This window comes from Erythrolamprus reginae, chromosome 10, assembly GCF_031021105.1.
Source record: "Erythrolamprus reginae isolate rEryReg1 chromosome 10, rEryReg1.hap1, whole genome shotgun sequence".
Taxonomy (NCBI): Eukaryota; Metazoa; Chordata; class Lepidosauria; order Squamata; family Dipsadidae; genus Erythrolamprus; species Erythrolamprus reginae.
The window spans coordinates 18,121,560-18,142,421 of record NC_091959.1 but is presented as its reverse complement, the minus strand read 5'-3'; the positions used below and the strand labels follow the sequence as shown (position 1 = coordinate 18,142,421).

At 43.3% G+C, this 20,862-nt stretch overlaps 1 protein-coding gene and 1 long non-coding RNA gene across 3 annotated transcripts; both read left to right on the top strand.

The window, feature by feature from the left end:
• Positions 1 to 305: 305 nt before the first annotated feature.
• Positions 306 to 1,664, top strand: LOC139172735 (uncharacterized). Its single transcript, XR_011559930.1, has 2 exons — positions 306 to 1,111; positions 1,250 to 1,664. It is a non-coding gene; the product is annotated as an uncharacterized lncRNA (long non-coding RNA).
• Positions 1,665 to 6,817: 5,153 nt separating this feature from the next.
• CALML4 (calmodulin like 4) lies at positions 6,818 to 19,691 on the top strand. 2 transcript variants are annotated; one of them, XM_070762658.1, is made up of 5 exons: positions 6,818 to 6,926; positions 7,033 to 7,063; positions 9,436 to 9,576; positions 16,962 to 17,150; positions 19,419 to 19,691. In XM_070762658.1, the coding sequence occupies exons 1-5, from the start codon at positions 6,924 to 6,926 to the stop codon at positions 19,514 to 19,516; spliced, it is 462 nt and encodes a 153-aa protein (XP_070618759.1). In that variant the 5' UTR covers positions 6,818 to 6,923; the 3' UTR covers positions 19,517 to 19,691. The 2 variants fall into 2 exon arrangements, with proteins under 2 accessions (XP_070618759.1, XP_070618758.1); XM_070762657.1 differs by having other exon boundaries at positions 6,820 to 6,926; positions 7,009 to 7,063.
• The last annotated feature ends 1,171 nt before the right edge of the window (positions 19,692 to 20,862 follow it).

The following is a 20,862-nucleotide window of genomic DNA, read 5'->3' as shown; positions in this document are numbered from 1 at the left end:
GATGTGGTTGCACTGTCCCCGGGAGCTGTGGTTGAAAAGCATTTTGAACACTTCAGGTGCTGCTGTGGCCAGGAAAATCTGGGCTGTCGTGCTTGTCATTTTTTCCTGCACACCTGCCTGTTTCCTGGCCTTCCTATGGTTTCTTCTTCCCTCCCTTTGAATACTCAGGTGAGAAACCACACCTAAGAAATATGCAGAGACATCCTTTAAAGCAGTGTTTCCCAACCTTGGCAACTTGAAGATATTTGGACTTCAACTCCCAGAATTCCCCAGCCAGCAGTCCAAATATCTTCAAGTTGCCAAAGTTGGGAAACACTGCTTTCAAGTGAAGGAGTTGTTCACTGGAGCCCTTTTGGGGGGACGTGGACAGGGAGGGATAAAATAGTTAAAGGGGACTCAGCACACACTGGTCTACAAATGCACTGAAATAAATGCATTAACCAAGACCCCCTGAAGGCGTCAGGGCTTCAGTCACACAGTTGCACCATCTTGACTCTGGATCCTTTTCAGATGATTCTGCTGTTCTTGCATTTTGGCAACCCGGAGCAGGTCTTTTGTAGCACCGAAAGGCATTCACAGTTCTAGCCACTGGGAAGTCAGGGGTAGACAATGCTCAGATTGTTGCTAAGAGAGACATGAGCAGAGCTCAACTAGAGTGGGTCTGGAGGTGCTAAGATGGAGCAGGGACATGTCCTCGCCCCCATGGCTCTGAGTACTAGTGGAGTCCAGTGCAATTCTGTTACTGCACCTGGGCAGGTAGCGAAATCGTGCACGGGCACGCAGGTGCACCCGTAGCCCAGGCACAGTAGCAGAATTGCGCTGGACTCCGCTAACACTCAGAGCCACGGGGGCGAGTACACCTTCCTATTCCACCTTAGCAGCCCACCTCTGGGTGGGTCTCTTCCTTCCAATAGTGAACTGCCTGTGTTTAGCAGCACAAAATTTCTCAGGTTTTGACAGAACAGCTTCAGCGTATAGGAAGATAGTCATCACTATCTTATCGGTGACAGGAAAGCTCTTAGGAAATTTCTGTGCAGCAGTTGAAAAAAGATTTTTTTAAAATTTATTATTTTAATGTTTAGCTAGGATAGATTATAGAAAGAAGAGTACTGTTGTGTAACATAGAGCAGTGTTTCCCAACCTTGGCAACTTAAAGATATTTGGACTTCAACTCCCAGAATTCCCCAGCCAGCATTTGCTGGCTGGGGAATTCTGGGAGTTGAAGTCCAAATATCTTCAAGTTGCCAAGGTTGGGAAACACTGATGTAGAGAAAGGTTAAAATGTAATTGTGTTGATAGCTGCTGTGACGAATATCAGTGGTCACTGCTGTGTATCTTTTTTCATTCTTTTCTGTTTAACATCTTCGTTGGGTTTTATTTTTATTTTTTTTGCTCTTTGCTTCCTTTCATTTTCTCTTCTTTATATATGTTGCATTAGTTTATATTTTTAAAAAACCCTAAAATTGTACAAGGAAAAAAGGAATTCTGGAGGATGCTACATTCGAGAAGGCTGTGCATCATGCTCCGAATGAGATCTGTGAGCAGCCATAATGATGCCACTAGACAAGAACAACCCTCCCTAACTGCTGTAGTGTTAAGGAAGCTGAGAGATTTGCAAGAATCTGTTCATCTAGTTTTATAATAAAAGAGTATAATTAACTTTTCTGGTTGTGTTTCCGGTCTGGTTTATCTGGGAAGGCTGACAGCTGTGAACAATCCTATCCAATGAATACATCAGCAGTCCTACATCTGGCTACAAGGTTGTGTCGCAGGGATTACTAATAAAAGAATATTTATAGCTCAGGGTTGAGCTGTAAAGTCCTTGGTGCTCTCTGAGCTTGGCTATTCTCTTTTTTTCTTTTTTTTTCTTTTTAAATATTTTTATTGATTTTTTAAAAATATAACACAAAACAAGACAAACAACATTTAACATGTAAAGGAGCTACCGTTGCTCCACTAAGCATAGAAGTCTTCCTAATACAAAAAAGAAGGACTAATTATAGTTTAGGTCAATACAGAAAAGTAAACTTTGTTTTATTAAAATATTTTTTATTAGTTTTTTAAATGTTACACACACAGACTGCACATCATACAACATAAAACAGTGCCCTGTGAGGGTGCACCCACCACCTAACAACATACATTCCCCACCACCAATTGGAGGGTCTGTACAAACATCTTTAACATTCTTCTAAGCTAGGATCTGCATTTTATTTACATATCAAAGAGTGATTCTAATTTATTCTTTATGGCTAGATCACAAATTCTACTTGTCATATAACCTCTCACCATGTCCCATCGTTCCATCAGTTTCTTCCATTTATTTTCATTGTACATATTCATCCTTACCTCCATAATTTCAAAGTGAATGTGGTCTACCATGTACCGATACCAATTCTGTATCGTCCATTTTGCTGCTTCTTTCCAACCCAATACAATTACTGCTTGAGCGCTTTCCAATGCTGCTACTTTTATTTCTCTAAATTATCTTAAATCTCCATTTTTTACTCGTACTGCCATTTCTTTTGTGATTGTCCAGTTAATATTTAACATTCTGTTCATTTCATCTTGCACTTCTTTCCAAAATTTCTGTACTACTGGACACTCCCAGAACATATGCATAAAAACTCCTCTCTCTTGGCATCCATGCCAACAGGTGCCCTTCCCCTTCTTCTGAAAATATGCAAGTTGTGTTGGTGTATAGTACCACTTATGTCAAATTTTCCTTCTCATTTCTCTAACTCTTGTATTCTTTATTTTCTGTATATTTTCAACTTCATCTCTCTTTCGTCTATTTGTAATTCATTTTGCCACCATCTGGTTAATCCTTTTAAAAGTAAAATTTGTTAGTAAAATATCTCTTAGTATACTACAATAATGCATACATCTAGACATTCAAACAATTATTGTAATTATCTTAATTACAATTATATAATGAAATTGTTTGAATGGCTTGGCTATTTTCTTACAGAGGTTTCATTACCCACGTAGGTAACATCTTCAGTCCACAGCCAAGCTCAGCAAGTCCCAGGGACCATACATGGATTACAATAGGCCTCCATCTTAGCCCCTGTGCTATTCAATATAAATGAGTTTGGATCATGATGGGAAAAAAACACAAGTTGCCCAAAGTAGATAGATAACAATCAGCTTAAAGAACAGTATCAAGATTCAGGAGAAAATGTAAAATGTGAAAAGGTGCTACTACTAGCTTCCTTGGATGTTTGGCTACTATAGAGTAACATGGTTCTCCTACAATAAAGGTTATATGGGTGGCATATTATTATTATTATTATTATTATTATTAATTGGATTTGTATGCCGCCCCTCTCTGCAGACTCGGGCGGCTAACAACAATGATAAAAAACAACATGTAACAATCAAATTAATAAAACAACTAAAAACCCTTATTATAAAACCAAACATACACACAAACATACCATGCATAACTTGTAATGGCCTAGGGAGAAGGAATATCTTAACTCCCCCATGCCTGGCGATAAAGGTGGGTCTTGAGTAATTTGCGAAAGACAAGGAGGGTGGGGGCCATTTTAATCTCTGGGGGAGTTGATTCCAGAGGGCCGGGGCCACCACAGAGAAGGCTCTTCCCCTGGGGCCCACCAAATTAGATTAATAAGCAAATTAATAAATATAAATTCTTCAGCAACGGGACCAACTGTCTCAGGTAGCAGTGGATTCTCCTTCGCTCAAAAATGTTTCATTAGAAACCGGATGGTCATCAGTCAGGATTGCTGCGGTAATAGGTTCCTGCTATGGGCAGGGGATTAGACTAGATTATCTCCAAAATCCCTTTCAACCCTCACATTTCATGAATCTAGGATGTACTTACCACTAAATTGATTGTGTTTATTGCTTGTCCTTGAAACACAACCTTCTAGGCAGCCCTTGAACCAGCCCAGGCTACTACTTCCCATTTCCTCTCATTAATAAGGGAGATACAATACTTTGCTTAGCCTCTCTTCATCTCTGCATCACCGAAGTCAAAATATATTCTTGTATTGCTGTTAGTAATTGTACTAAAAATGTCTCCTGCAAAAAAAAAAAATCATTTTAGGTAGATCATTCTAAATATTCAGCTATTTCTCCCTTTCAGCCTCTTCCTATGCCTAGAAAGCAGAGTTGTCATGGAGTGACCTCCTTTTGTGTTTGTTGTGGTTAGCTCTGGCCCTGCTCCTGCCCCAAGGACTGCTGCAGGCCTGTTTCCCCCCCCCCCCCCGTGGAATCTGCTGATGAAGGCTCCTCTGACCAAGAAGACATTAGTGTCAGGGAGGAGGAGAGGGTGGCAGACAGCTCAGAAGGAGATCAATTATCTAGCTCCTCCTTGGATTCAGAACAAGAGTTAATGATACAGCCACGTATGTGGAGAGCGATGCATAGGCAACAACAACTGAGAGATTATTATCAAAGAAAATGAGGCCACCTGTGGTTGGGTGGGGCTGTGGTAATTAGTGAGGCTGCTATAAATAGCAGCCTGTGGGTTTGGCCATTGTGGAGGATTATCTGATCGCGGTATTTCGTGCCTGCTTTGCTGACTTTGACCTTTGTGTGCTGATTTTCCCCCGCTTGGAAACTAAACCAGAGCAAAGTGTGTTTCACTTTGTGAAAGAAGAAGGACTGTGAATTGCCTCACAGCTGCAAGATAAGTATCACAGAACTGATAAGGGACTTGTACAAATTACCACTTTGTTTGGAGACGAGTGCTCTTGGCTATACCAAAAGAGGGCTTGGTTTAAGTGAATTTTCATTATAAAGAACATTGTTTTGAATTTTCAAACGTGTGTGTGTCTGAAATTTGTACCTGTGAATTTTTGGGAGGATTCTACCAGAGAGCCTGACAGAACAGTGTTAAGCACCATGTTAAAGGTTTGCAAATGAACACACTTGGGTTGATTCCTGAAACACAAGACTACATATTGGCTGACCATAAAGTGTAAATGGATTGGGCTGCCACAAAAAAGCAGCCAAAAGTTAATTGCTGAACTTCTCATGATATATTTTTATTTCCGTACATGTTGACCTCGAATTAGGTTGAACCCTATTTAACTTGATTACAGATTAGCAGAGTTGGAAGTGACCTTGTAGACATCTAGTCCAACCCCCCCACTCAAGCAATTTCCAATAAATGGCAGTCCATTCTCTTCTTGAAAGCCTCCAATGCTGAAGCACCCACTACTTCTGAATGCAACCTCTGTTCCATTGGTTCTCACTGTCAGAAAGTTCCTCCTTATTTCTGTTATGGTTCAGCCTGAGGCTGATCAGGGTCCAGGTGCGTCTTTGCTGGCTCCATGCCCGGAGGAGGATGACAGCGAAGAGGAGGAGGCTGAACAGTCGGACGGGGAGAGGAAAGTCAGGAATGGGACGAAGGAGAACAGCATGAGAGCCTCGGGGGGGGGGGGGAGCTCTCCCCAGCCAGTAGCTTGGAGTCATTAGGTGATGACGCACAAGCCGTCATTGACATGCGACAGAGACGTTCAGATCAAAGAAAGGAGCAATTAAAGAAGTATTATCAGCACTGAATTAGGAACAGCTGGGCTTGGGTGTGGTCCTCCTTAGCAGGGTTTTAAAAGGCAGGCAAGCCCTTGAAGCCATGTGGAGTGTTATCAGTTTGGAGTTGCGTTATCCTGTCTTGTTTCTCGGCGTCTCTGTTCCTGGCTTGTGGCCCAGCAGTTTGGAAGACCCATGGGAGGTGTAGGTCTACTATCTACAGCCTCGTCTTGGCAGCAAGAATCCTGTATTGCTGTATGGATTTTTGCCTTCGTGGATATATTTGAAGATACAGCATTTTCCTGTTTGTAAGGACATTTTCTGTTACCTGTGTTTTTCTTGAATTTTATAAACTGCCTTTGCCTTTTACCGGTGTGTCTGGCTTCTCTTTTTGGGTTGGTATTGGCTTCCGGAGTGACCCAGACAGAACAATTTCCAGGTTAAATCTCTTCTTGTTTAGTTTCCATCCATTATTCTTTATCTGGCCTTCAGGTGCATTGGAAAATAGCTTGACCCCCTCCTCTCTGTGGTAGCCCCTCAAATATTGGAAGACTGCTCTCATGGTGTCCCTGGTCCTTATCTTCACTGGACTAACCCTGCCCAGTTCCTGCAACCATTCATCATTTTTATTCATTCATTCATTCGTTCATTCATTCAGATTTGTATATATTATTTAATTGGATTACTATATTTTAGTTCTTTGTGCTCTTCTTTGCACTCTTTCCAAAATGTCAACATAACACAATAACAGAGTTGGAAGGGATCTTGTAGGCCATCTAGTCCAGCCCCCCACTCAAGCAGGAGACCCTACATCATTTCCGACAAATGGTAGTCAAGTCTCTTTTTGAAAACCTCCAGTGATAAAGCTCCCACAACTTCTGAAGGCAACTTCTGTTCCACTGGTTGATTGTTCTCACTGTCAGAAAGTTCCTCCTTATTTTCAGGTTGAATTTCTCTCCTTGGTCAGTTTCCATCCATTATTCCTTGTCTGGCCTTCAAGTGCCTTGGAATATAGGTTGACCCCCTCCTCCCTGTGGCTTGAAAGAGGCTGGGGACTATGAAGCTAGTGGCATCCAACCGAATACTTGAAAGCTTCAGGGAGATGATGTTCTTCTCTGCTCTATGGAGTAAAATAAAAATTCAAGTCCTTGTCAAAGAAGAGAGAGCACTGAAAAATAATCCCTGCAAACACAGAACAATCCCAATCGGGTTGCTGTTGCTTTGACTAAGAGCTTTCACTTCATCTGAAATTTGACCCACAACCTGGATTGTATCCGTGGCAACAAAAGGTATTTATTACACCTCCTACCACTCTCTGAGACGAGCGGACTTCGCCCCTTCATCAACGAGGAAGCTGGGGGTGGAAGACAGGCAGGGCAGCTGGGGAAGGACCAGCATCGGCACCCCAAAACGTTTCAATGGTGATTGGGACAATTTGGCCAGGATTCTGGATGGCTGGGTGGGGAATCTTATTGGGTAGAGCAGAATGACACTGTCTCATAGTTGTTTTTCCTTTTGGTCTTGCAGGCAAAGTTTCTAACCCAGGATCAGATCGATGGTACGTATTTTTCTCATTTTAAAAAGGCAGATTCCTCTCCCCCCCCCCCCGCCCTCCCCCCTCAATCTCTTTTATTACTTGTGTCCAGATGTTCCTGGAGAAAACTTCACTCCAGCTTTCTGGAAGTGCAGGGCAGGTCCCTTCCCACTCCCATAGGAAAGAATTTGGAAGGCCAAGGAGGGGCTTGCCTATTTATTTATTTTTATTTTATTTTATTTTATTTTATTTTATTTTATTTTATTTTATTTTATTTTATTTTATTTTATTTTATTTTATTTTATTTTATTTTATTTTATTTTATTTTTTATTTTATTTTTTATTTTATTTTATTATTTTATTTATTTTATTTTATTTTATTTTATATTTTATTTATTTATTTTATTTATTATTTTATTTATTATTTTATTTTATTTATTTATTTATTTATTTATTTAGTTAGTTAGTTAGTTAGTTAGTCCAATACACAATGAGGGTTTTAGTGGGTATATATCTATATACACACAGTAAAATACATGATGAAGTTTATAGAGGAGATACTCATAGTAAAATATATCTAAGAAAGAATAGAAGAGAAGGTATAGTAATAGAACATATCAATGAAAGAATAGAAGAAGAGATATAGGAATAGAAGAAAGGTATAGGAGATATAGGAGAGCAATAGGACAGGGGACGGAAGGCACTCTAGTCTAGTGCACTTGTACTCGCCCCTTACTGACCTCTTAGGAATCTGGATAGGTCAACCGTAGATAATCTAAGGCTAAAGTGTTGGGGGTTTGGGGTTGACACTATGGAGTCCGGTAATGAGTTCCACACTTCGACAACTCGATTACTGAAGTCATATTTTTTACAGTCAAGTTTGGAGCGGTTAATATTAAGTTTAAATCTGTTGTGTGCTCTTGTGTTGTTGTGGTTGAAGCTGAAGTAGTCGCTTATGTGATCATTCAGCTGACTTCCATTTGGGGTGGCTTCACATTTCTTGCCAGTTGAAGTCTCAACTTCATTACCTCAAAAACATGTAACACCGGGGGGGGGGGGGGGACGTGGAAAATATTTTTTTATATAACTTCATCTATGAAACCTGCAACTAATACCCGGGTAAAAAGTTCCTGCCTATCTGAACAGTGTCGGTCGCACTCTTTGCATTCTTTAAAAATTCTACAATTCTTGGTGTGTATTTCAAGGCTATGTTAGCATGTCAACGACCTCTTGCTGTATTGTCCTTCTGAAGAGTGCCAGATAGCAATTATAATGTTCAAGGGGGGGAGAGTGTAAATGCTCGGTGGAAGGGACCCGGTAGGATTTCTGGAAGAAGAGCATGATGTCCTTGGGGTGGGGGACTTTCAAGGCCAAGGGGGCACCAGCCATCAACCTAAGAGGGCCAGAAGTTCACCTCTATCTGGGGCTTTGAATACTAACCTAATAAGTGCAATCAAAGTCAGGGTTCAAAGTAACGCAGTGCTAGCAAATGAAACTCTGAGACAGGGAGATTCCTCAAATAATAGTTTTATTGGATATATCATTTTGGCACAGTTCTGGTGAAAACCAACTCTGAAGGTTTCAGGAGTTTTCACCTACCATATTTTTCAGAGTATAAAACACACCTTAATTTAGGGGGAGGAAAATAGGGGAAAAATAATCTGCCTACTGTTGTGGTTAGCTCTGGCCCAGCTCCTGCCCCAAGGAATGTGCAGGTGGAGGTGGGGGAGACATCCACATGCCGCAGGCCTGTTTTGCTCCTGATGGAATCTGCCGACGGAGCCTCCTCTGACCAAGGAAGCGTGAGTGACAGGGAAGAGGGGAGTTTGGCAGACAGCCCAGGAGGAGATCAATCATCTGTATCATCCCTGGATTCTGAACAAGAATTAATGACACATCCACGCATGCGTAGAGTGGTGCATCGGAGACAACAACTGAAGGATTATTACAAGAGAAAATGAGGCCACCTGTGGTTGGGTGGGGCTGCTGTAATTAGTGCTACAGATAAAACTGCAGCCTGGTGTTTTAGCCTCATGGCAGTTTATCTGATTCTTTGTTCCGTCAAGAAAGTGAGTTTTGTGCTGTTCAAGATTGTGTGTGGACTCTCTGGACTTTAGAATTGGACTCAATTTCCCAGTTATTGGGTGAGCAATTGGATTGCATTTAACCTGTGCCTTGCGTGTACCAGAAAATCCCTTTTGACATTTAAAAAGGAAGCTGCATTTATAGCCATTTGCACTTTTTACCAAAACCCACAAATAAGCTTTAGGTTTTATCCTCCCTACTGTGGAGAGTTGAGTCCATAGCTCAGCTTCACCAAAGGGGAGCCGGGCACTTCTTGCCTCCCAGCCTCAGGAATCATCCCGTGGTCCTTCTACTTTTTTTCTCCTGAACAGGATTCAAGGAATGTTTTTCCCTGTATGACAAAAAGCAGAAAGGCAGAATCAAGGCCAGCGATCTGACCGTTGTCATGCGCAGTTTGGGCACCAGCCCAACTCTTGGAGAGGTGGCCAGGCACCTTCAGCTCCACAAAATCGGTAAGTGTCAGGAATATTTCCCTCCCTCCCTGCCTGCCTTTCCCCTGCTGTCCCATTTCTTGCCCCCACTTAACATTTGGAGATCAGCGAAATGAAACATAGAAACATAGAAGATTGGCAGCAGAAAAAGACCTCATGATCCATCTAGTCTGCCCTTATACCATTTTCTGTATTTTATCTTAGGATGGATATATGTTTATCCCAGGCATGTTTAAATTCAGTTACTATGGATTTACCAACCATGTCTGCTGGAAGTTTGTTCCAAGTATCTACTACTCTTTCAGTAAAATAATATTTTCTCATGTTGCTTTTGATCTTTCCCCCAACTAACTTCAGATTGTGTCCCCTTGTTCTTGTGTTCACTTTCCTATTAAAAACACTTCCCTCCTAGACCTTATTTAACCCTTTAACATATTTAAATGTTTCGATCATGTCCCCCCCTTTTCCTTCTGTCCTCCAGACCAGTGTTTCCCAACCTTTTTTGAGCCACGGCACATTATTCATATTTTCAAAATCCTGGGGAACATTGAAAGGGGGGGGGCGGGCTAAAGAAAAGTTTGGACAAAAAACCCTCTCTCTTCCTCCCTTTCGCTCTATTTCTCCCTCTTTCTCTCTTTTCCTTCCTTCCCTTCTTTCTCTCTCTTCATCCCTCTTTCTTTCTTCCTCTCTTTTTTGCTCTTTCTCTCTCCCTCCTTCCCTTCCTCTATGTCTTTCTCTCTCCCTCTCTCTCTGTGTCTCTCTTGCTATCTCTTTCTTGCTTTTTTCTCTCTTTCTTGCTCTCTCTCTCTCTTTCACTGTCTCTTGCTATATGTCTCTTTTTTTCTCTTTGCCTCTCTTGCTATCTCTCTTTCTTTCTCTCTCTTTCTCTTTCTCTGCCTCTCTTGCTGTCTCTCTTTCTCGCTCTGCCTCTCTTGCTATGTCTCTCTTTCTCTCTCTCTCTGCCTCTCTTATATGTCTCTCTTTCTCTCTCTCTCTCTCTCTCTCTCAGATGACTGCAAGCAGGAGCCCTGACGGCGGCAGCTGGACGTGCTGCTGGACGCCGTATATGCCAGGCCTGCAGCGCCACCATGTACGGTGTCCAGCAGCATGTCCAACCGCCACCATCAGGACTCCCGCTTGCAGTCAGCTGAGAGAGAGAGAGAGCTCCCTCTCGCCGCCGCCTGGAGCTCCCTCTCGCCGCCGCCATCTCCCCGCGACTGCCTGCGGCCGCTGCAGCCACCACATCCCCTCCCCGCTCCCACCGCCAGTGCCCTCCCGCCGGCCCCAAAGGACACTTGCCGCCGACGCCAGAGAAGCTCCAGCTGGGCGGGGCGCTGCCGGTGCCTCCGATCTGGGGCTCTCACTCGCAGCTGTCCCTCGGCTCCTGCCTGATGCCGCGGTTTCTGGCGCTCTCCTGCTGGGCCCCAAAGAAGGAAGGCGAGAAAAAGGCGCGAAGAATGAAGCTCTCCTTTTTCCTGCCTTCCTTCTTTGGGGCCCAGCAGGAGAGCGCCGAAATCCATTTCTTTAGCATGATTTTCCCCTATCTTTCCAAATTAAAAGTACTGTATGTTAAATTTCCACGGTGTTTAACAGTTATTTTTGCCTTTATTTATTTATTTGTTGAACTTACATAGCCGCTCATCTTACATAGGTGACTCTGTGAGACTCACACAATTAAAATAGCAGTAGCCAAAACTGTCAAACAATTAAAACGCATAAACAGTAAACAGAGATGTACATCCAGAGTTTTACAAACAAACTAATCATTTCACTAGCAAGCTCCACAGTACGACCGGATTGGTATTTTTCAGCAGCAAATTTCATTACTCGTAACAAAACGTTGGCAAGAATGTTCTACAGCAGTGGTCCTCAACCTTTCTGGCTCCAGGGACCAGTTTCAGGGGGGGAAATTGCCTTCCATAGGACTGGTTTTGCACAAGCATCCTAGATCCCACACAATGGCAGATGAAGCTTCACTCGCTGGGCCATTTATTTTATTTATTCATTTATTTTGTCCAATACACAATGAGGGTTTTAGTGGGTATATATCTATATACACATAGTAAAATACATGATGAAGGTTATAGAGGAGCTACTCATAGTAAAATATATCTGAGAAAGAATAGAAAAGAAGATATAGTAATAGAACATATCAATGAAAGAATAGAAGAAGAGATATAGGAATAGAAGAAAGGTATAGGAGATATAGGAAAGCAATAGGACAGGGGACGGAAGGCACTCTAGTGCACTTGTACTCGCCCCTTACTGACCTCTTAGGAATCTGGATAGGTCAACCGTAGATAATCTAAGGGTAAAGTGTTGGGGGTTTGGGGATGACACTATGGAGTCCGGTAATGAGTTCCACGCTTCGACAACTCGGTTACTGAAGTCATCTTTTTTACAGTCAAGTTTGGAGCGGTTAATATTAAGTTTAAATCTGTTGTGTGCTCTTGTGTTGTTGTGGTTGAAGCTGAAGTAGTTGCCGACAGGCAGGACGTTGCAGCATATGATCTTGTGGGCAATACTTAGATCTTGTTTAAGGCGTCTTAGTGCTAAACTTTCTAGGCCCAGGATTGAAAGTCTAGTCTCGTAGGGTATTCTGTTTCGAGTGGAGGAGTGAAGGGCTCTTCTGGTGAAGTATCTTTGGACATTTTCAAGGGTGTTAATGTCTGAGATGCGATATGAGTTCCAAACAGATGAGCTGTATTCAAGGATGGGTCTGGCAAAAGTTTGGTAAGCTCTAGTAAGTAGTGTGAGATTGCCAGAACAGAAGCTACGTAGGATTATGTTTACAACTCTTGAAGCCTTCTTGGCTATATTGTTGCAGTGGGCTTTGGCAGTTAAATATTTTGTTATTAGTATACCAAGGTCTTTAACCGATTGGGGATTATCTGTGATAATTTGATTATTCAGTTCCTATTTGGAGTTCAGATTCTTCTTCCCAATGTGTAGGACAGAGCATTTGCTAGTTGAGATTTGGAGTTGCTTGCGCAGTCTAGTTCCCAACAAGTCACAGACTGGGTTTGATTTCTGCTGTTCTACAATCCAGCTCGGAGAATGCAGCTCAGTTTGGAGCTATATAAATTCTCTACTGCGTGGTTTGTTTTCTTTCTAGTGAAAAGAAATCGTTTTGAAAATAAACTTCCATTCTTGCCTTGCGGCATTTTTACCCTTCCAAGGTTATTTTCTAAGCTGGGAACATGGCAATCTTTGGAAATGCAAATCTCAGCAGTTCTTGTTCCACAGATTTATTTAGTTTAGATGAATTGGGAGCGTTTTTTGGACTTCTGCTGGAATACAGTCACTACTGGCAAAGGATCTTGAGAACTTTTGTCAGCCTCTAAAATTGTTAAATTTGAAGAGCTTGCTACAAGTCATTATTGAACTAGTTCTGCAATTTTTTCTTTTTATTCTGGTATTATAGAAATAAAATGAAAACAATTCTACACTTTAAGGAAAGATCAGCTGAAATATGAAATATAGTTCAGATTCAAGGACAGGAACTATTCTCCTGTGTTGAGGCAGGAGAAAAGAAGGTTTCAGGAAACCTTCAGATTACTTTATTTTTCAGCTTTCCTTTAAAAAAGTAAGCCTCTAGTTATCATGGAAAATTAGGATGTTAGCCTGGAGCAGAAATGGTTCACCTTTTGATACCCTAACCCAATGTTCCCTCTAATTTTTTTCCGGTGTGGGCGGAAAAGTATAGTGTCTGAGCGACAGTCCCTTTGGGACTGGGCGGCATAGAAAAATAAACAAACAAACAAACAAACAAATAAGAAAAAAATTCCCTTCTTTTTTTATTAAAAGAAATTAATAATAAAACAAAACCAAAATCTATTACTATTATTAGCTTCTCTTTTTCCATCCCTGTCTCCTCCCCCCTTGTGTGTGTGTGTGTGTGTGTGAACTCTTGAACCATTTCCAATTAGAGGTGAGCTATTGGAAATGGTTCAAGAGTTCACACACACACACACACACACAAACGGCTGGGGTTTTTTTTCTGTTATTATTTGGGTGCTTTTTACCATATGCTTTAAATCAAGAGTCATTTCTCTCTCTTTCTCTTCCCCTCTTGCTCTCTCTCTCTTTCTCTATTGCTTTCTTTCTCTCTCACTCTTTCTTTCTATCTCTCTTGCTTTCTTTCTATCTCTCTTGCTTTCTTTCTCTTCTCTCTTGCTATCTCTCTCTCCCCCCTTTCATCTCTCTCTCTTTCTCTCGTTTTCTTTCTCTCTCTATTGCTTTCTTTCTCTTCTCTCTCTTGCTATCTCTCTCTCTCCCCCCCCTTTCTCTCTTTCTCTCAGCAGCGGCGTGGGGCGGCGGCAGGGTGATCAGCTGTGAGGCGGAGCTCCGGAATGGAGGCACTGACGGCGAGGGGGCTGCGAGAGCGCTTCGGGAACGCCTGCCCTGCCTCTACTGCAGCCCCCTTGCTGGAAGTCTGGGACGAAAGCGCTCCCAGCAAAGGGGCTGCGAGAGGGGCGGGGCGAGCATTCCTGAAGCCCGCGTAGAAAGCCCTCTCTCGCAGCCCCCTTGCTGGAAGCGCTTTCGTCCCGCAGCCGTCACCGCCGCGGAAGAAGGCGCGCGCCAAGGCAGGAGGCGGCAGAGGAGGAGAGGGAGCGGATCGTGCGGGCGGGGGGCAGGGCCGAGAAGCCAGGGGCGCATTTGGCCGGAGGCACCATGGGGAGGCAGGGGCGGCCGCGGCTCCCTTTCCTCCTACTGCCGCCGCACCTCCCTGCCCCCCCCGCGGGCTGGCAGGGGGATGGGGAGCGCGCGCCCATGGAAAAGGCTGCGCGGGGGGGTGTTTTGGGGCACGTGCACACGCACGCGCGCAGCTTACGGGGAACAGTGCCCTAACCCATACAAAGCTATCCCAAAGGTGCTTTTTCAAAAGTTAACTGGACTGTTTTTGTTTTTCCTTGAAGACATTTAGCTCCTCATCCTTCTCCAACCTTCTGAAGAACAGGAGAAGCTTCTTGGATGAGAAGTGAAATGTTTTCAAGGAAAAACCAAGGAAAAGCAATCACCTCTTGAAAAAGCACCTTTGGGACAACTGGGACGTAGATGACTAAGAATCTCCAAAGACATATGTCACACTTCAAAAGAGACATAGAAACTCTGGAGAAGGTGCAGAAAAGAGCAACCAAAATGATTAGGGGACTAGAAACCAAGACTTATGACGAGAGATTGCTGGAACTGGGCATGGATAGCTTAGAGAAAAGGAGGGCCAGGGGGGATATGATAGCAGTCTACAGCAGTGTTTCCCAACCTTGGCAATTTGAAGATATCTGGACTTCAACTTCCAGAATTCCCCAGCCAGCATTTGCTGGCTGGGGAATTCTGGGACTTGAAGTCCAAATATCTTCAAGTTGCCACGGTTGGGAAATACTGGTCTACAGGTACTTGAGGGGTTGCCATAGAGAGGAGGTGGTCACGCTGTTTTCCAAGGCACCACAGGGCCAGATGTGGAACAACAGTTGGAAGCTGACCAAGGAGAGATTCAACCTAGAAATAAGGAAGAACTTCCTGACGATCAGAGCGATCAACCAGTGGAACGGCCTGCCAGCGGAGGTTGTGAACGGCCCAACTCTGGATGTTTTCAAAATGAGATTGGACTGTCATTTGGCTAGGGAGGTGTAGGATTTCCTGCTTGAGCAGGGGGTTGGACTTGATGACCAGCTAGGTCCCTTTCAACTCTAATAATAATAATAATAATAATAATAATAATAATAATAATAACAACAACAACAACAACAACAACAACAATAATAATTGCGGTTGGCTCTGGCCCAGCTCCTGCCCCAGGGAATGGGGAGGTGGATGCAGATGAAACTTCAACATGTCACAGGCCTGTGTTATTGCCGACAGAATCAGTTCAGAGTTTAGTTTCCTTGGACGAAGAAGAAGGTGGGAGTGACTCGGCAGAGGAGGGCTTGGCACACAGCCAGCAGAGGAGGGCTTGGCACAAGGCAGTCAATCTTCCATATCTTCTATAGCTTCAGATGATGACATTTTGGACCCATGCAAGCGCAGAATTATGCGTAGAAGAGACCAAGTAAGAACATATTACAGGAAATAAGGGGGGCCACCTGTGTTTGGGTGGGGCTCCAGTAATTAGGGCTGCTGCTATAAATAGCAGCATGTGGATTTGGCCATTGTGTAAGAATATCTGTTGCAGTTTCGTCAGGAATCTTATGTGCTGGACTTTGTTGCTTTTTCACGCCTTTGAAACCAAAGCAGAGCAGCGTGTGTATGTGTCTCCCTTCACTGGAAGAAGAAGGGGTGTGAAGTTTCTTCACAGCTGCTGGCTAAGTACTTAGTGACTGCTTAAAGGAAATTGGACAGACTACCTGGTTGTTTTGGGAAGAGTGCTCTTTGCAATACAAAAAGAGTGCTTAGTTTATTTTGACTTTTGTGATAAAGAACATTGTTTTGAATTTTCAAACGTGTGTGTGTCTGAAATTTGTATCCTTGAATTTTCGGGAGGCTCTTATCAGAGAGCCCGGCAGAACAAATAACAACAACAATAACAACAATAATAATAACAATAACAACAACAATAACAACAACAAACAAACAAATACTTTCAGAGCTATTTTACTCAAAGGCAGGGGGGCAAGCAAAGCTAGGATATTTCACTCTTGGCAGAGTTTGGGGAGATCGGGAACTTTCTATCCTACTGCTTATTGTAGGAAGACTATTTTAAAATGCATTTGTGCATTTCCTTACTCCAAAGTGTCAGAAAGCCATACCACTGATATGGGGTTCTAGATTCCATACCAGCTTAGGATGACAAACAGGCTATTCTGAATTACATGGAGAGGCACGCCAGGCTCTAATAGTACAGTGGTACCTCTACTTACCTAAGAACTTTTCTAGATAAGAACCGGGTGTTCAAGATTTTTTTGCCTCTTCTTAAGAAAACCGTTTTCTACTTAACAACCTGAGCCAGGAAAAATTTCCCAGGAAAATTGAAAGCGGCACGAAGGCCCGGCCAGTTTCCTGCCATTCCCCCTGGGTTTCCCATTCTGGCGCATTGTATGGGAGGCAGCCTTGCGCCTGGTGTATGGGAGCTAATTGCTCCTCCTCACTGCCTCAGAGTCCCTCTTTTTTTTTTTTAAGCCTTAAAGTTTTGGATTTTTTGGATTCCCCTCACCTCACCTTCTTCCTTCGGCAGCGACTGTCCTCCTCCTCTTCTTCCTCCTCCTCCTCCCACCCAAATTCTGAGCTTTTATTTCTTTCCTAATGGGTTTGCACACATTATTTGCTTTTATATTGATTCCTATGGGAAAAATGCTTCTACTTGCAAATTTGTCTACTTAAGAACCTGGTCACGGAACGAATTAAGTTCTTAAGTAGAGGTACCACTGTATCTTCTTATACTGGCCTTGCACCTTCCTTCTCACTTACAGATGTCAATGAAGAACTGGATTTTTCAACTTTCCTGACCATCATGTACAGGCAAATACAGCAGGAAGATCCCAGGAGTGAAATCCTTCTGGCCATGTTAATGGTGGACCAGCAAAGGACCGGATTCATCTCCGTGGCTGAATTGGAGGCGAAGCTAATGAACCTTGGAGAAAAGCTATCCAAGGAAGAGGGTGAGTCTCATGCAAAGATCCCTGTGGATCTGGAAGGCGGCTTTGTTCAAACACAGAGGCCCTTCAGTACTTGGCATTAATACATTCTGGGAGTTGGGCTGGGTACTAAACAGGACGAGTCCTAAGTAAACCAGGTGAGTTTCCACATGTCCTTTTGTTTTGGCTGGGAAGATCTTTCTGCCTGTCCCTTTTTAAAGTCCCCTTTTAGAGCCGTGGTGGCGCAGCAGGTAGAGTGCTGTACTGCAGGCCACTGAAGCTGACTGTAGATCTGAAGGTCAGCGGTTCAAATCTCATCACCAGCTCAAGGTTGACTCAGCCTTCCATCCTTCCGAGGTGGGTAGAATGAGGACCCGGATTGCGGGGGCAATAGGCTGGCTCTGTTTAAAAAGTGCTATTGCTAACATGTTGTAAGCCACCCTGAGTCTAAGGAGAAGGGCGGCATAAAAATTGAATGAATGAATGAATGAATGAATGAGTGAGTGAGTGAGTGAGTGAAAGAATGAATGAATGAATGAATGAATGAATGAATGAATGAATGAATGAATGAATGAATGAAATGTCGGTGACCTTTCCAGCATAGCCTTCCCGTCTGCCCTCTGTGGCTGGCATCTCCCTTTTGCAGTGACCTTCCTAGGATCGTTGACTTTCTGTCCGTTCCCCATAGTGGTTGCCTTCTTCCATTAGCACAGTGATGGCGAACCCATGGCACGAGTGCCACAGGTGGCGCGCGGAGCCATATCTGCTGGCAGGAGAGCCGTTGCCCTAGCTCAGCTCCAACGTGCATGTCTATGCCATCCAGCTGATTTTTGTCTCACAGAGGCTCTGGGAGGGCATGTTTTGCTTCCAGAGAGCCTCCAGGGGGATGGGGGAGGGCGTTTTTACCCTCCCGACTCCAGGGAAGCCTGAGGAGGGCAAAACATGAGCCTACTGGGCCCACCAGAAGTTGGGAAACAGTCCGTTTCCGGCCTCCAGGTGGTGGTGGAAGCTGTTTTCGCCCTCCCCAGGCATTGAATTTATTTATTTATTTATTTATTTATTTATTTATTTATTCATTCATTCATTCATTCATTCATTCATTCATTCATTCATTCATTCATTCATTCATTTATTGGATTTGTATGCCCCCCCTCTCCGGAGACTCGGGGTGGCTAACAGCAACAATAAAGCAGTGTACAATAGTAGTCTGATGTTAGAAACAATTAAAAACCCATTAATATAAAAAACCAAACATACATACATACATACCATGCATAGAATTGTAAAGGCCTAGGGGGAAGAGGGTCTCAATTCCCCCATGCCTGACGGCAGAGGTGGGTTTTAAGCAGTTTACGAAAGGCAAGGAGGGTGGGGGCAATTCTAATCTCTGGGGGGAGTTGGTTCCAGAGGGCTGGGGCCGCCACAGAGAAGGCTCTTCCCCTGGGTCCCGCCAAGCGACATTCTTTAGTTGACGGGACCCGGAGGAGATCCACTCTGTGGGACCTAACTGGTCGCTGGGATTCGTGCAGCAGAAGGCGGTCCCTGAGATAATCTGGTCCGGTGCCATGAAGGGCATTATGGTTATAGAATTATGGTTATGGGCACTTGCGCATGCACGATAATGTGCGCACACACTCTTTCGGCATCCGAGGGGGAAAAAGCTTCACCATCATTGCCTTAGAAGCACCTCGAATTCAAAGGTCAAATACCGGGATAACATTTTCACATCAAAATGCATCCAGAATAAAATTCAATGAATTTGAAGCAATCGAGTATCGAGGTACCAATGTACAGGAAGATGTAATGGAAGAGGGAACGATCAATAGCTGTTAAATACCCATGTTTTCCACAAAATAAGATGGGGTATTATATTATTTTTTTGCTCCAGGATGCATTAGGTCTTATTTTCCAGGTAGGTCTTATTTTTAGGGGAAATACAGTACCAAATGCTGGGGGATTAGTTTTGGGGTAGGGTTTATATTATGAGCCACCTGAAAAAAATCATCCCATTTTCTGGTTGGATCTTATTTTTGGGGAAACAGGGAGTCATTGTTAATTAACTATGTTAATTTGTGTGCCTGAGTCTTCTCCAACCTGATGTCCTCTAGATCAGGGCTGGGCGATTAATTTTCCCAAGGAGTCACATGAAAAACCTGAAATGTTGTGTAAGGCTGAACCAAAAGGGCTGTGGAGGTGCAAAGGAATGAATGCACACACAGATGTAGATAAAAAAGACAATAGCAGTCACCTTCAAAATAAAAAGCGGTTCAATTATTCTGCCATTGCTTACAGTGGACACTCTTTTGAAGAATGCCAGAGCAGGACACAACGGACTGGTGAAGTATGAAGACCTAATTCAATCAATCACGCTTCCAGTTGTTGATTATTGAATTGCAAAAAAAAAAATACTAGGTAAACCATACAGCCTTCATTCGATTCTTCCTGGAACTTGGGCTCTGCGTGCCTTTTTATCTTCAAAAATAAATGCTTGGTAGCAAAGAAAAAGAAATATGATAAACTATTAATAAAAAGCAGAAATGTTGGTTCTTTCTGTGTTAAAATTGACTGTGCTTGTTTTTCATTTCGACTCTTAAGTTTCTTTGATTTTTTTCTCCAAGTAGTCAAAAAGGTGCTCAGGAACTAGAAATAGTTTTCAGTATCATGAAATCTATAAAGTTTTATTTTATGATGTAGCACATCGCAAGGAATCAGTTATGATTCAGCTGTGTTGTGGTCACTGAACTTGGTGTGAGGAAAGCCTCAGAAATAGTTACTCAAACCAAAGGTTCTCATGAGGATTTAAGAACAAGCTTGTAACGAGGGGCTGAGCAATCATCCCACTACCACACCAACCTACCCAGTTACAGTGGCCCCTCTACTTACGAACTTAATTCGTTCCGTGACCAGGTTCTTAAGTAGAAACGTTTGTAAGAAGAAGCAATTTTTCCCATAGGAATCAATGTAAAAGCAAATAATGTGTGCGATTGGGGAAACCACAGGGAGGGTGGAGGACCTGTTTCCTCGCAGGAGGATTCCTAGAGAGGCCCCATGGAGGCTTCTCCCCGCCTTTTCCAGCCCTGTTTCCTCCCAGGAGATTCCTAGAGAGGCCCCACAGAGGCTTCTCCCTCCCTTTTCCAGTTACAGTTTTGGAGTGGAAAATGGTTTGTGAGAAGAGACAAAAAAAATCTTGGAACACCCGGTTTGTATCTAGAAACGCTCATAAGTAGAGGCGTTCGTAGGTAGAGGTACCACTGTACTCATAAAGTGTTGTACCAGCCTCCAGCTTGGCAGCTCCTGGTTTCAGAGACATCCAGAGCCTCCTGGCAGAAATAGCAAGTTACAACTAAGGGCCTTTTAATTTGCACTGGTTTTTTGAGCAGAATTTTTTAAAATTAGAATTTTTAAAGGATTGTTTTTATTTATATTACCGAAATTGGATTGTTTTACTACTCTTTGTATATGCTGTGAGCTGCCCCGAGTCCTTGGAGAGGGGCGGCATACAAATCCAATTAAACTTTGTTGTGGTTCAGCCTGAGTCAGATGAAAGACCAGCTGCGTCTCTGCGGAGAGGAAAGTGACGAGGAAGAAAGGCCTGGAAGCCCTGGGGAGGGGCTCTCTCAAGCCAGTAGCTTGGATTCTCTGGAGTCTCTGGAGTCATTGGATGACGAAGCACAAGCTATCATTAGTATGCGACAGAGACGCATAGATCAAAGGAGGAATCAATTGAAGAAATATT